The sequence below is a fragment of the Drosophila albomicans genome, chromosome 3 (assembly GCF_009650485.2).
Source record: "Drosophila albomicans strain 15112-1751.03 chromosome 3, ASM965048v2, whole genome shotgun sequence".
NCBI lineage: Eukaryota > Metazoa > Arthropoda > Insecta > Diptera > Drosophilidae > Drosophila > Drosophila albomicans.
This window is the reverse complement of record NC_047629.2, coordinates 53,659,099-53,674,348: the sequence shown is the minus strand read 5'-3', so window position 1 is coordinate 53,674,348 and position 15,250 is coordinate 53,659,099. Positions and strand designations below refer to the sequence as shown.

The window sequence follows — 15,250 nt, the reverse complement described above, 5'->3', positions numbered from 1 at the left end:
TCGAAAAGCTCGTTCACTACAGTCATAAAATCTTGCAGTGGCAATGACGACATTTACTTGCGCTTTCTGCAAGTGGATTGTATTGTTTATATTATAATGACTAATACTACATTACTCATACACATTTCCTTTAAGGAATGTATGCATTTATTTAACAAATGTAATTCATTGGTAAATTGCCAAATGTACAAGAGGGCACCATAAACATATTGTCTTTTGCATTGATTTATCAGCTCGGTATATAAAATATACCGCAGCTTAAAACCAGCTTAAATATTAAAACATAATTAAAAATTGTACTCTCAAATAAAAATCCAAAGAACATTTTAAGCTTTTATTTATTTTATAGCAAAGCGTGTATTTACAAAATAAAAAAAAACGGTCATAAAGGTTTTCCGCGAAGTGACGATCCTACGTAGAGAAAATGATAAGCGGTCACACTACGTTTAAACGATACCATCGCCATGATCAACGATAATATGCGCTATCGATAGCAGCGATTGGTAGTGCTCAGCGGTATTCGAAGAAGGCAAAGGCCGATGATGACGAACGTGAAAAATCTGCTAAAAATAAACTCAAAATATTAAAGCGACAAAATTATTTAGGAAGCTGAGGCAGCAACGCAAATAGCAACCCAAAATATCTACTGTGCTGTGTATTAGCCAAATAAACAAGCCATAAACAAATAGAGGCACACATACCAACAAACATACAATTGGCAGACAACAAAATGTAAGAAGCAAAAGGCAAAAATCCAAACGAAAACACGTCGCGTCGTCGCTGCTTCGTGCTGATTTATTTATGAATTAATTTCTCTCTCTATCTCTCTTGCGTAGCTTTGTGTGCACGATTCGCTCGCCGCCGTCGTCGTCGTTGTTGCGTGTGTGGAATTTTGCAGCATTCATTAGTGTTTGTTGTGCCGTGGGACGACAACGACGTCTCCACCAGCTTTGAATTAAAAGTTCGAAAGAGCGCCAGCAAGAGAGCGCTTAACAAATAACCTTGGACGGGCATAAATAACAATCGTGAGTGTGTGTGTGTTTTGTTGCACAGCAGCGTTAGAAGTGGAGCTGTGGAGCTGGAGCTGGAACTGTGTTGCAGCTGGAGCACGAAGTAGAAGTAGAAAACATCTGGCCAGATAAGGGCCAAGAATTTATTCCATTTTCATTTGCAGTGCAAATAAAAGAAGACAGCGCGCACATAATACTATAACTTGTGGATAGAGAGACAGAGATAGAAACGAACGTAAGTAACGTAAGCGATTACGTCATCGTTTGAGCAATTTTTCAAAAAAATAATCAAGTGATTTTTGTAGCCATCTGCTTAAATAGGAGCACAACAGCAGCAACAAGATGATTCATGTGGGCGAAAACACCTGGAACCTGCGCATTCTGATCACAGATCTGCAGGTGGAGAAGACGCTGCGGGTGCGCGGCGATCAGCACATTGGCGGCGTTATGCTGCAACTTGTTGATCCCGAGATGCCCAAGGATTGGTCCGATCACGCTCTGTGGTGGCCAGCCAGGAATATTTGGCTAACACGCACACGCTCCACCTTGGATCAAGCGGGCGTTCAGTCGGATTCTTTTCTCTACTTTACGCCCATGCACAAGACGCTGCGTGTTCAGCTGCCGGATTTGCGGACGCTCGACTATCGCGTCAACTTCTCCGCAAAAACATTTGGCGCCGTCGTGAATCTGTGCAAAGATCTGGACATACGTTACCCTGAGGAGTTGTCGCTCTGCAAACCCGTCGAACAGGAGCACCTCAAGAAGAACTTCTCCAAGCTGCCCTCGAAGCTGATTCCCGTCGCCGAGGCCAATGGCATCGCCTACTTGCAGCCAGCAGCGGACACCAACAGCTTTGTGCCCATCACTACGGCTTACAATGGCAGCAACGGCAGTCTGGATCGCTCCCAGGGCCTTAATGGGAATAATTTCCTTTGCGCTCCCGCCTCGCCGTACGGCACAACGCCAAGGCGAGCGGCCACAGCGCCTGGCACGCCCATCAGCTCGCCCACCGGCACCTGGAAGCACAACAACAGCAGCAGCAACAACGGATTAGCATCTGGTGGCTATGCTGCCTACGATTCTGGCTCCAGTTACGGCGACTTTCAGGAGAATCTGGCGGTGTCGCCACGCTCGCCGAGTCCCGATGTCCGTGCTCGCCTTGTGCGGCCCAAGACGCTGGTGCAGAAGGCACGCTTAAACGTCGGATGGCTGGACTCTTCGCTGTCGATCATGGAGCAGGGAGTGCGCGAGTATGATACGCTGTGTTTGCGCTTCAAGTACTACACGTTCTTCGATCTGAATCCCAAGTACGATCAGGTGCGCATCAATCAACTGTACGAGCAGGCCAAATGGTCCATCCTCAACGAGGAGTTGGACTGCACCGAGGAGGAGACTCTGATGTTCGCCGCACTGCAGTTCCAGGTGAATCATCAGACGGACAAGCAGCCAGCGGGCTTCAATGCCAGCCAGGATTTGTCTGGCGCACAAACAAATGGCGGTGACGATGACATCGACTCGGCGCTGAATGAGCTGCAGATTACCCTTGAGGGTCCCGGAGGTGGAGGCGATGCTGGCAACATAACACGCATACCCGAGTTGTCCGATTACTTGCGCTTCCAGAAGTCACATCTCTTCACGCTCAAGTCGTCCAAACGCTACTTCTTCACCTATCGCGATCTGCACCTCCATCTGTACAAATCGCAGGAGGAATCCCGACGTGGCGCGCCCAGCATCAGCATCAATCTGCGCGGCTGCGAAGTGACGCCCGATGTGCACTTGGCACAGGGCAAATTCGGCATACGACTCGAGGTGCCGCCAGAGGGACGCAATGGACCGAATAGCGAGTTCTGGGTGCGTTTCGACAACGAGGAGCAATACGCCAAATGGATGGCCGCTTGCCGATTGGCGGCCAAGGGACGTTCGCTGGCCGACAGCAGCTACGACAGCGAAGTGAGCAGCATACGCTCGCTGCTGCAGATGCAGAAACCAGCGCAGGCAGCGCCACTTAACATAAATCCACGCACAGTGGATGCTGTGGATTATCTGTCACCCAAGATGCTGCGCAAGCTGTCGAGCAAGGCGGTGCAAAGGATTCTGGAGGCGCATGCGAATGTCCGTCAGCTGCAGCTGATGGATGCCAAGTTGAAGTACATTCAGGCCTGGCAATCGCTGCCCGACTTTGGGGTCACACTGTTTGTCATCAAATTCGATGGCCACAAGAAGGAGGAGCTGTTGGGTGTGGCGCACAATCGGATCATGCGCATGGATCTGAATACGGGAGATCACATCAAGACGTGGCGTTACAACACGATGAAGGCATGGAACGTTAACTGGGGCATCAAGTGCATGATGATTCAATTCCACGACGAGAACGTCGTCTTCTCTTGCCTCTCCGCCGACTGCAAGGTGGTGCATGAGTTCATCGGCGGCTACATTTTCATGTCGATGCGCTCCAAGGAGAACAATCAGACGCTTAACGAGGAGATGTTCCACAAATTGACGGGCGGCTGGTCGTAAAAATGCACGGCGAGCACAAATTTCTGATTTGTTACCTTCTCTCACTTTTTGTTTGGGGAGAGAATTCAAAACAAGTGCCAAGCACAAAAACAAAACAAAACTAAAAATTAGAAAGAAAATACTGTCGCATGTTTTCAAATGGTAACAGCATTAATTGATTTGTGTGCGTGTGTATCTGTGTCAGTGTGTAAATGTTAAAATAGGCAATAGTGTGTCATGCTATTGTTGTCAACGTTAATATCTAGACTAATATATATGTAATACTTTGTAATACAACCCACGTTGTGCCTTCTATACAATCTTTTAACCCCCAAGTCAAGACGCATTTTGTCGCATGTCCAAAAAAAGTGTGCCTACTAAAACTAAAACAACAACAAAATAGTAAAAAACGTGTTTTCGTTATCAGTTTATCAGTGTGTAATTAAAGTTCGGGTAGCATATTAATAATTTTATACACTCGCCTATTTTTGTACTACAAAAGAAAAAAAAAATAACTAACCAGAAACATTTTTTACATATTGTATATTTATTAAAACAAATTAATAAGAGCAAATAAATTATTTTATATGTTTTTAATGATCGTAAATTGTTCGCATTCTTTTTCGTCATCTCCGAGATATGCAGCGATTACTCATTGAGGGGCGTGCGCGACGTTGACGACGACGACGCCGCAAGTCTGTGTTGATGCAACAAACATTCCCATTTCTCGTATAAAGCGTGCTATTGTTATTAATAACATTTTCAATTGAATTGATAAGGCCAGACAGACGTTGTTGCTGCCACCATCAACAAATATTTACACAACTTGCGGAACGAAGCGGGCAGAGGGGAAGCGGATTATGCGCAAGATATTCGAGTGAATTAAATCTACATTCATGTGTGTATCGCTGATTGATGACTTATGTACGTATTTGCGGACATGGTAATCATCATAAACGGGTGTGCTGTCGCTTACTCGGCAGCACAACTTCTCCCAAGGTCAGCAGATCTGGAGTTGCTGTAATTTAACTCAATTAACCGCAAGGTTCAAGTGCATGCAACAACTGAGCGCCAATAGCTTGAATTTCAAATTTGATAGTTATCGAAATAAATCGCTTATCGAAAAGTTCGTTACATCTGGCAGCCTCAATGGACATCTAAGCGGCCACACCATATAACAGTATATTTATTTATAATGGTGTATTTTTAAATTCAGCTTACGGTCACACTGACCGCATGCGGCCAGCTGAAAAATAACAATTTGCAAGTATTACATTTAAATTGCAACAATAACTGAAATGGACGATACCGACGATCCCATTGTGGAGGAGATACCAGTATTTCTATCCAAGCATCTGCAGGACCAGCTCTACCTATTCCAGTACCCCACCAAAACCGAAATTGCCAACCACGACGATGCTGTCGTCGTTAACTGCTGTGTGAAACCTTTCACGCAGGAAGTCAAAGTGGATTTCGGCCTCAATCTCGAGTCTAAGCACTACGATCGCTTCAAGGGCGAACAATTCGCAGTGGCTGCCGATGGCAAGAACACTTATGGTGCTGTGCCCGCCAAGGGAGCCGAGAGACCCACATATAAGCGTGGCATTATGGATAAGCAGGCGTTTACAAGTTCGCGCTCGCTGACTGACATCTCGAAATATGTGGTGGGCATCTATACGGAGGATAAGGAGGTGCATCTGTCGCCATTGGCAAGCATTGTGCAACTGAGGCCCTCGCTCACCCACTTCGACAAGGAGGACAAGCGACGCAAGGCGGAACAAAAGGCACAAAACGATGAGATGGATGATGAGGAGGTTGCCCAGCAGGTGACGGTGAAGTTTGCACGTGGCACCGGCGCTGGCGCCGCTGCTGCCAAGAAAACAAAGGAACAGCGAGGCACCTACGATAACTTTGTGCAACGCATTGTCGAGGAACCGTGGTGCGAAACCTATTGGCATGCAAGGAATACGCCGACAGCGGAGTTGGAACGCCAGAAAATGTTCTGCACAAATCATCAATCGAATCAATCGTTGGCGTTGCCATCCCGCGAGTATCTGAACAAGCTGCTGCCACACGATGAGCACGTGCAACAGGTTGACGCAAACAGCGTGTTGCCAGTTTATAACAAGGCCATGTTGAAGACGATGCCGCTGCTGGAACAGCTGCGTGTGCTGCTCAAGGATGCCAAGCTGCTCTCGTTTGCTGATGTCCTCCACATTCTGACTGAGCACATCGATCCGCATGTGAATGCGGACAAAGTGCTGGCGCTATTACCTCAAGTTGGCATCTTGTTGCACGGCAACTGGGCGCCCAAGTCGGAGGTCGTTTATCCCGAGAAGATGCTATCGCATGCAAATGGTGTGACAGCGGAGCAAATGATTCGAGCCAGGGATTACATAGTAAGTGATTATCAGAAGCCTCCTTCCACAAATTCCATGTGATTTACATTTATTTTATAATCGATCACTCTGTTCAGTTACTATTCACATGCTAAAATATCGATATATTGCGACAACTTATCGAAACTTGCAGCTCACCTTTGCTAGTCAGTGGGCGCCATTTTTGAATTTTAACAGAACTTGTTTACATTCTGATCAGAAGTGGAAATAATTTGAATTTTATCTTGCAGCTCTTTAGATTCTCACGCACCTCGTTCCTGTATCGCAACCAAGTCATGACTGCCACTCAATTGCCACCCGCCGAAACTCTGGATGTTCTGAAGACTGTGGCACGCGTAACCGCTACGAAACGTTGGGAGCTGCTCCTGCCCCCAGATAAGGAGTTTGAGCAGAAGCATGTGGAGCTGGTGCAGCGTCAGGAGCTGCATTGGCGTGCCACCGAGCAGATGTACAGTGAAATGGATTGGGCCAAGGAAACGAAACGTGTGCGCAAGCGTTCCACGCGTAAAAGTGAATCGCAGCCATCAACTTCGGCAACGACAACGACGATGCCGCCTCCTGCGATGCATTTGTCCGCAACTGAAACGTAGCATCTACTAAACTGTTCCAAATAATAAAATAAAACAAATTTGTTAACAAGATTGTTTCTAATCAGTTCGAGTACACTGTTAAAGCTGCTCTAGCAAAATACAGTTTAAGTGTTACAGTTTGAGGCATACTGCGTAAGCAACAGTTAACAGTAATATAAACTGTACAGTTTGATGAACAATTTAATTTAAAATCATTTATTTCTTGAAGAGCCACAAATTTTTATATATAAGTTTAATAAACAAAATAATTGACTTTTCGAAGTCATTTTAAGTAATTGTTTAATAAATCTTAAATACTCTGAAATGTTTAAAAGGTCGCATGTTAAATGCGCCCGATAAAAAACCGCATAACATGTTATCGACCACACATCCCATTTGAGTAATGCCAAATTGGATTTTAAAGTGGTAGATTTATGAACGCAGCAGGTTTGGTCACTCTATGCCGCCGTATTCGTATTCGTCTCGATTCCGAAGCACAAGTCGCTCGCTCGTCGCTCGCGCATGTGACGAAAATCCGAAATTTGAAAGAGTTTGTTCAACAGCCAAAATAACACACACCGACGCAGTGCAACAATAAGATCAAAATATTCCAAAGTAAAATCAAATCAAGTGAATTCCAATTTGTTGAGTGCAAGAAAAAGAATATCAAGTGAATTTAAAATCAAAGCAAACTGCGACTGCGGCGGCGTCGCTTTCGTGCCTTGTTGTCTCCGTCGTGTTGTTCTTTCTCATTCGCTTTTCTTCTTGACTGATATTCAAAGTCGCTTTTTTTCCTGTGCTTGAGCGTGTGTGTGTGTGTGTGCGCGAGTGTGTGTGTTGTGTTCTCCCCATCTCGCTTGCTCTGCGGTGGCGGCGGTCGCGAGTGCGTTTGCGTGGCGCGATGTTCGCTTTTAAGCCATAACATAACAACAAAATACGAAATACGAAAAAAGTGCATAGTGTGTGTTTGTAGAATATTTAAGACAATGTCGGAGGCCGAACACAAAACCTTGTCACCAAAGCGCAGCGAGCCTGACGCTCCGGAGCAACAACAGCTGCTGTTGCATCAAACAACTCAATCGCTGCTCATGGCCAGCTCAATGCTCTGCCCCCTGCCACAGTCACAGCCACGCCCACTCAATGTGGAGGATTTGGTGCACGAGAACAATGTGCTGCACGCCAAGCTCAAGGAGCTCAGCATCGAACGCGATCGTCTGCTCTGCGAGGTGGCTAATCTCCGCTTGGAGCTCGACATGTCCGAACTGAAGCGTCTGCCCCTCGATTTGGATGAAGGGTGAGTACAACTACTTTATGCTTAACTTGTTTCTAGAGGGGGGCATTGACAGGGGGCACTTTGACTACTGAGTCACAGTGTTGTTGCGTCATGTCCTGCTCTCGACCCAGCTGTCAAATTGGTTTTTGCAAAGGCTCTGAACAAAAAATGCTACGACTTTTTCCTTCAACTTCTTTCTGGTTTTTTTGCAACCCCTTTTCATGTGCAATTTCTTAGTGTGCGTGACACTGATGGCCAAAATATGGTGCCAACTTTCGATCGAGGCGAGCATTAAAAAGTGTGCCTGTTTCTTTTTATTACCTTAATTGTTTTTTCTTTCCCTTTTTTTTTTTGGGTTTTTGCAACTCTGAGTCAGAGGCCGCTGTTATTTTTTTCGGTATGTTTCGCTTCTGCTTTTATGCTTATCGTTTCCCCTGCCATTTGTTTGCTTTGCACTTCGACGTCAATACACACGCACACTTGTACAAGTGTGTTTGTGTGTGTGTAAGTGTGTGTGTAGTTTTCACCTTATCGTATGCGCCTAGTTGATAAGCGACTTCGCACTATGCTAGACAAAGACTCAGTACACAAAACGGTTATCGATAAGCAGACCGAAAATTTATAAAAACTAGGAATTTACCAACGGAAATTCAATGGCAAGTTTAGGGCAGCTGCACATCGAACTTGTTGTTGTTGTTATTGTTGTTATCGATGTTGCTAGAGATGAGCGTGCTGCGGGTCGTGCCAAGGGTATCTGCTTTGCCCTGACCCAAAAAGCACGATATAAAAAAGTCACAAATATTACGATATTGATATACGCTTTAATTGACGTCAACACGGTGAATTCTCTCTCACACTGTCTCCCTCAATTGTTGAGATAATGTGAGCATGAAGGGCAAGTGACAAACATGGATGATCAATTAATCTACATGAAATTATATTCAAATGTTTACGGTGCTTGCTCTTCAATTAAAAGCACTCAAAATTGGGCGGTAAAATATCCTCAAATTTCGGAGAATTTGTGAACAGAAAATATGCTTATTATTAATTAAGAAATTTTAATAAAATAGTATACTTTAATTTAAAATACTTGGATCATGATCTTCATGAAATTATTTAAAAATATATACAGTGACATTCAATTAGAACCTCTTAATATTTGACAGTAAAATATCGCCAAATTTTGGAGAATTTATGCTCAGAAAAGATGCTTATTATTAATTTAGAAATTTTAATAATAGTAAACTTTAATTTAGAAAAATTTGATGTTTACATACTTGGATCATAATCTTCATATAATTATATTAAAATATATACAGTGGTTTCCATTCAATTAGAACTTCTCAAAATTTGACAGTGCGTGCTAATGAACTAACTTTAAATTTAAGCTTAGAGTAATTTGTTAGGGTTAATGCTCAGCAAATTATTAATTAAATAAATAAAAAGTATACGTCAATTTCGAAACTCATTAATCTGCATTAAATTAGCGGTTGCTATTCACTTAGAATATCGTGAAACTTGAGACTAAACGATTTTTGCGAGAACTCATGCTAATGCGGAAATAATTGGCTGTTAATTAAAAAGTTGGCTGACAAATAAATTTGACAAATGTTAATAAATATTAATGCTTTAATTCTAAAACAGAAAAGCAGTAAAATATTTAAATGCGCATTGATAATGTGAGTAAAGTGTCGGCATTGCTGATGATCAATGAATAACAAATTAAATAATATTGCGTGGGTGCGTTTTAATTGTAGATTCTCCAAAAAACGAATCAGAATATCGTAAAACGTTGTTTCGAAATTTGTTTTTGCCACATAATACAATGCTAATAAAACGAAGATAAACTCGAGCATAAATCTGCCATAAAATTGCATAATTAAACGAGCTATCTAAATCATATCTGTGCAACATTTAAATATTTAATGTAATTATAGTTTAGTCCCACGCTGCCATCGCTAGTAAATGAAGAACTTAGTCGCAGATTAGTTGTAGTAAATGCAATGCAAACACGCAAAGTACAAAAGATAAATTGGCCAGAGACACATATCGACATTGAAATACACAACGATGGAAAATAAAATAGATAAAGATACGAAAAATTTAAGTTAATTGAGGTGGAAGAGACGGAGGAGGGGAATATTTGTTTTGCCTTGTGGTCATGCCCAGCGTTGAACCCGTTTAAGCAAATAAACGCAAGTGTTCAGTTATCTCTAACCGTTGTTTTTTGGCTGCCCGTTTAACCTCGCCAAATAAAATTTACCAAAAAACTAAAAATACAAACTGAAATTTTAAAGAGTTATAGCTGAGAGGCAGAAGATCAGACGGCAAAGGTTCTTTTTGGCGTTGTTGTCTTTTTGCATTGTTCACCTTCGCACAAGCATTAAATAAAACAAAACGCAAACGAAAAAATGAATAAATACGAAAAAAATAAAATAAAAAAGAAAAAACTACATTCTCAAGATGAAAACGTTGAAAATGCGCGGGCAGCTCAAATGAAGTTGTTTGTGTTGTTGCTGTGGTTGTTATACCCGCTACCCATAGGGTAGAAGGGTATTATAACTTTGTGCTGGCCAGTAATGTATGTAACAGGTAGAACGAGGCATCTCCGACCCTATAAAGTATACATATTCTTGATCAGCAGCAACAGTCGAGACAATCTAGCCATGTCCGTCTGTCCGTCCGTCCGTATGAAACACTGGATCTCAGAGACTATAAGAGATAGAGCTATAATTTTTTTTCGACAGCATTTGTTATGTTTGCACGCAGATCAAGTTTGTTTCAAATTTGTGCCACGCCCACTACCGCCCCCACAAATCAAAAAAATCGAATAACAAGCTTAATTTTAAAGCTAGAGTGCGAATTTAGGTATATGCAATAATAACTATAGTAGTTTTAATTCCTGAAAATTTGGTTGCGATCAGATAAAAATTATCGAAGTTATTAAAGAAATACTTTTGTATGGGCAAAAACGCCTACTTACTAGGGGTCTTAGTTGCTTTGGCTGACAATCTGGTATATTGTGCCTTCTATTGTATATTTTGAATGCGGTACCATATCGATATACCAAATATACCATTTGGTATATTTTTAGTATTTTTGCAGTATAGTCGGTATATTTAAAAAAAATACCGCAAAATATATTTCTTTTATTCAAAATGGGTAGCGGGTATCTCACAGTCGAGTACACTCGACTGTAGCTTTCTTACTTGTTGCTGTTGTGGTTGTTGTTGTTGCTGTGGTGTTGTTTGCTCTGCTGCTTTTGGTCAGCCAACACAATTCACAATGTCGTTGGCTTTTCGCCTAGTGCTGCTGCTGTCAGTTGAACAACTCATTAGCCAAGTTATCATCATCTAATAAAGCTAAGCTCAGCCTGCCGGCCAAAACAACTCCGGATGGAAATGGCTGTAAAAAAAAAACTAAAAAAAGTCGACAAACAAAAAAAAAAAAACATTTGCCCATTTTAAAATTGTCTGTCGAGTGCGATAATTAAGCAAGTTGGAGAGTCTATTAATTTCATACGCCCCTTTTAAGCTGCTCATCGCGAGTGACAGAGATGGACATATCCGAATGAAAGAGAAGGGGAATAAATGAATGATAGCATGTTAAACAAAGGAATGAGCAACGGTTTTCGTACCACTTAATGAGTGAACACTGTGCCAAAACTACTATTTAACAGTTAAAGATACAGAATAGATAAAGAAAGAGAGACAGAGAGAGAAAACAAGAATTATTGGGAAGTCAATAACTTGGTCAAAGAACTTGGCGAAAGGTGAATATGTAGATCAGTCACATAATACTGCAGATAGGAGAGCTGCGTGGTAAATTCAAAGCAAATAAAAGATAATTGTGCTTGTATGCTAGATACACACTTAAACCTAAACATATATAAGACTTATCTTGTATGTTCCATAGAAATAATGTCAATTGCTATGCATGACGCAACGAGGAAAGAATAGATTCCACACATGAGCAATTATTAGATAAGTATTTGCACATTGCCGCCCCATTTATAGAGTGTGGAATTTAGAATAAAGTAAAGATACTAATTGTTATAAAATCAAATTCATTTTAGGACATTTTTATAGTTAAACAAGTTTCTCTTTTTTAGAAATTATGAACTAGAAAAAAATATATTTTATACATTTTAGACTCCAATTTTTCTAAACTTATTTTTCAACAAAGATAGCTGCCCAATTTAAAGAGTGTGGAATTTAGAATAAAGTAAAGATACTTAATTGTTATAAAGTCAAATTTTTGGAGCTGCATTTTTTCTTTCTGATTTTTTTATTAGGATATTGTTAAAAAAAATTTCCCAATTTATAGAAATTGTAAATCAGAAAAGATATTATTATTAAATCAAATTTTTTGAGGTTAATTTTCTTGTATTATAGAAATTTTCCCTTTTCATTAAAGTTATGAAAAATATTTCAAGATTTGTATCATCATAAAATCAACTAAAATCATTATATGTAGTTAAAGAAATTTATAGAAGTAAGGAATTAGGAAAAATATTCATAGATATTTATTATCAAATTTTTTGAGCCTTTAATTTTTTTTTATTGTGTTAGTGAAAACAAAAATCCCTTTAGAAATATTAGAAATTACGAAAAAATATTAATAGATATTTATTATCAAATTTTTTTTGAGGCTTTCTTGTTTTTCATTAGCATACAGTCAAAAACATTTCCTTTTTTATTAAAATTCGAAATTTGGAAAAATATTAATAGATATTTAATATAACAAAATCAAAATTTTCTAAGCAGCTCATTTATTTTGTAAAGATTGGAATATTTGAAAGCTAATTTCTTATAATCAGAAATATTTATGCATATTCTACAAATTTAGTGACTAACTATTGAAAAATGTTTATACACAATAATATCGAAAGTTTTCTGTAGATAAATACATTTTACTACAAAGAAATCATTTTCCAAAAGTTCCACAATTCCAGAGAAATATTTTTAAATTGCCTAACGCAATTTCTAATGAAATATACTAAATTTGAATATTATTTCTGGGGAAAATTTTAATGTTATTATATAGATTATTTCACTATATTAATAACGTATGTGGGAATAACCAAAATATTTCTTGGAGCTATTTTTGTTTGAAATATCTGAGCAATGAAACAGATTTTATTTATTCGTTCAACCCATGACATATTTTATTGTTTTGTAAATCTCTTCAATACTTTATTTCTCTTAACTTGTTTTTCTATATTTAAATGACTCGGAAAAATGTTCTTTATAATTTTATGAATACTTTGTTAACAGTTTGCTAGAGTGAAAGATTTGATGTTCTAGATTTGTATTATTTTATTATCTAGATTTAGATGTATTTCGGTTTCATTAGTAAAAGTGTATTTTATGGTCGGTGTCGTTGATATAATCTGCGCTTCGCAATGATAAGTATCTTGTTAAATTTAGTGGTTAGCTTATACTTATAATTTAGTTTTTTTTTTTTCTTCATTTGCATGCAACATTTGTTTGTTGGGCGTCGACGTTGTGGCACCTAATTTTAAAACATGCGTGCAGCAAATGTTGTTTCTTCTCGTGGTCGTTGCTGTTGCTGTTGGCTTTTAATTAAAAGTTATGCTAAATGGACATGCACTGTAAGAGTTGAAGTGAGGGTAGCATAGAAGGGGGAGAGGGGAACAGTGCTGATCTAAGCGCTGAACACTCGAGACAGACAGCGAGTTGAGTCTGTGGGAGCCAAGTGGAGTCACTCCCCCTCAGTCCTCCCTCTTTCTGTGTTTGACTAGACAACAATACGAACTCGTAAACATACAGATAATTATTTATTACGCATGCAATAAACAAAATATAAAACACTTTTCTCATGAGCTGCCCGAAATACAGCAAAAAAAAAAAACAGTTTTTCAATTGAAAAATGAGATCATCGAGCAACCAAACAGCAGCAGTGGTAAAAGAATAATAATTAAAATCACTTGTCTATATCATTTTGAAATGTTTAATAAACAATGCCACTGGCGTCTCAAGCTATTGCGGTTGTTATTGCTGTGCTCGGGGCCTTCGCTTCACATGCGAATTTCACTTGCAAAAAATATAAATATGAAAACACTTTGCAAGCAGTCAGCTTAAGTCTTAAGTCTTTGTGGATTAGTTTTGACTGTGCACAACAACAAAAAAAGGCACAATGTAATCAATTTGCGGGAGACATTTTGCATTTGTTGTGTGTTGCTTGAGCTTCGGCGGCTTTGACGATGATTGATGGCCATGTAAATTGAACTGTAACTCAACTTGTAACAGTAACTGGGACTGAGACTGTGACTTAAACTGAAACTGGGAATGCGGCTCGTTATCGTCTCCTACAACCAACTTCCGACTCGTGCAGCATTTTTTGCTCTTTCTGTCGCTGCTTGACAAGCTCGTGGACAACACAACTCGCCTAACTTGGCCATAACACACACTCAGAAACACGGTTCACGATCATCACAACTTTGGTACAATTCCAATTCCAATTCCGATTCCGTATTTCATTGACCCAAAAATGGCAAAATTCACTATGTGGGATTCGCTTTTTGATTTTATTTCATTATGGAGAGAACTAACGAAGAAGAAGACCCGCTACTCGAATACGTCTCTAGTTATGGTCAGCAGTTACAGCAGCTCATAATGAGCTAACTAAGCCTATTGTTCTAGTTTTGGCAAGATTTTTGTTGCCAAATTTCGACTGAGTTTTAACCTTAACCCTGATATTACGAAGTTCGTATTTGAAGCTGACTTGTGTATTGTTTATTTAGCAGTTTTGCAAAGAGAAATCAATGGTGCAATATGTTGTTAATTTAACTATAGAAAAACAACATTGTTTAAACAAGACTTGCATATAAAACAGTTAAAAGAAACTTGCAGAAAAGAATAGGATAGGGTAGCATACGTTAGATTATTATAGGGTGGGATAGCATAAAATAGGAAAGGATAATATAAGCTAGGATAAGGTAGGATAGGATAGGATAGCATAGGATAGGGTAGCATAGATTAGTGTAGGGTAAGATAGGATAGAATAGGACAGCATAAGATGGGTTAGAATAGGATAAGATACTAACCTAGTTAGTATAAAGAAGAATAGGATAGGATGTTTTCATTCATAATATGATACGATAGGATACTATCGTATAGAATAGAACAGGGTAGCATAGGTTAGGATAGGATAGAATAGAGTAAGACATGTTTCATCCTAACATAGGATCGGATAGGAAAGAAAAGGAAAGAAACGGAAGGGAAAGGAAAGGAAAGGATAGGATACAATAGGATAGAATAGTATAGATTAGTGTAGGGTAAGATAGAATATAATAGGACAGCATAAGATGTGATAGGATAGGATAAGATACTAATCTAGTTAGTATAAGGATAGCTTAGGTTAGGTATGTATAGTATAGGATACGAATACGATCATCTTATGACGGCAACCCTTTCAAACTATTTCAAAATCATCATCAATGTTTTATTTCTTAATATGATAGGATAGGATACGATAGGA

At 39.7% G+C, this 15,250-nt stretch overlaps 3 protein-coding genes across 8 annotated transcripts in view; all 3 read left to right on the top strand.

Annotated features, from left to right (window-relative positions):
• Positions 1-505: 505 nt before the first annotated feature.
• On the top strand, positions 506-4,099 carry LOC117568586 (unc-112-related protein). Of its 6 annotated transcripts, none has more exons than XM_052005940.1 (4): positions 506-732; positions 837-1,113; positions 1,175-1,245; positions 1,304-4,099. In XM_052005940.1, the coding sequence occupies exon 4, from the start codon at positions 1,353-1,355 to the stop codon at positions 3,525-3,527; it is 2,175 nt and encodes a 724-aa protein (XP_051861900.1). In that variant the 5' UTR covers positions 506-732; positions 837-1,113; positions 1,175-1,245; positions 1,304-1,352; the 3' UTR covers positions 3,528-4,099. The 6 variants fall into 6 exon arrangements, with proteins under 6 accessions (XP_051861900.1, XP_051861899.1, XP_034105210.1 ...); XM_052005939.1 differs by having other exon boundaries at positions 837-1,119; XM_034249322.2 differs by having other exon boundaries at positions 507-732; positions 1,316-4,099.
• Positions 4,100-4,714: 615 nt separating this feature from the next.
• On the top strand, positions 4,715-6,544 carry LOC117570806 (DNA-directed RNA polymerase III subunit RPC5). Its single transcript, XM_034252661.2, has 2 exons — positions 4,715-5,905; positions 6,136-6,544. Exons 1-2 carry the CDS (start codon positions 4,805-4,807, stop codon positions 6,493-6,495), a joined length of 1,461 nt encoding a protein of 486 aa, XP_034108552.1. The 5' UTR covers positions 4,715-4,804; the 3' UTR covers positions 6,496-6,544.
• Positions 6,545-6,931: 387 nt separating this feature from the next.
• Positions 6,932-15,250, top strand: part of LOC117572595 (IQ motif and SEC7 domain-containing protein 1) — a 47,144-nt gene continuing 38,825 nt past the window's right edge. Inside the window, exon 1 of the mRNA XM_034255503.2 lies at positions 6,932-7,768. Coding sequence (XP_034111394.1) covers positions 7,461-7,768 — 308 coding nt within the window. The 5' untranslated portion in view covers positions 6,932-7,460. The remainder of the gene's footprint in view (positions 7,769-15,250) is intronic.

Excerpts from the sequence above, each read along its gene's own strand:
- LOC117568586 (XM_052005940.1), top strand. The coding sequence starts at position 1,353 with ATGATTCATGTGGGCGAAAACACCTGGAACCTGCGCATTCTGATCACA.
- LOC117570806 (XM_034252661.2), top strand. The coding sequence starts at position 4,805 with ATGGACGATACCGACGATCCCATTGTGGAGGAGATACCAGTATTTCTA. Across the intron at positions 5,906-6,135 it reads TTCGAGCCAGGGATTACATA|CTCTTTAGATTCTCACGCAC; the intron begins GTAAGTGATTAT and ends TTTATCTTGCAG.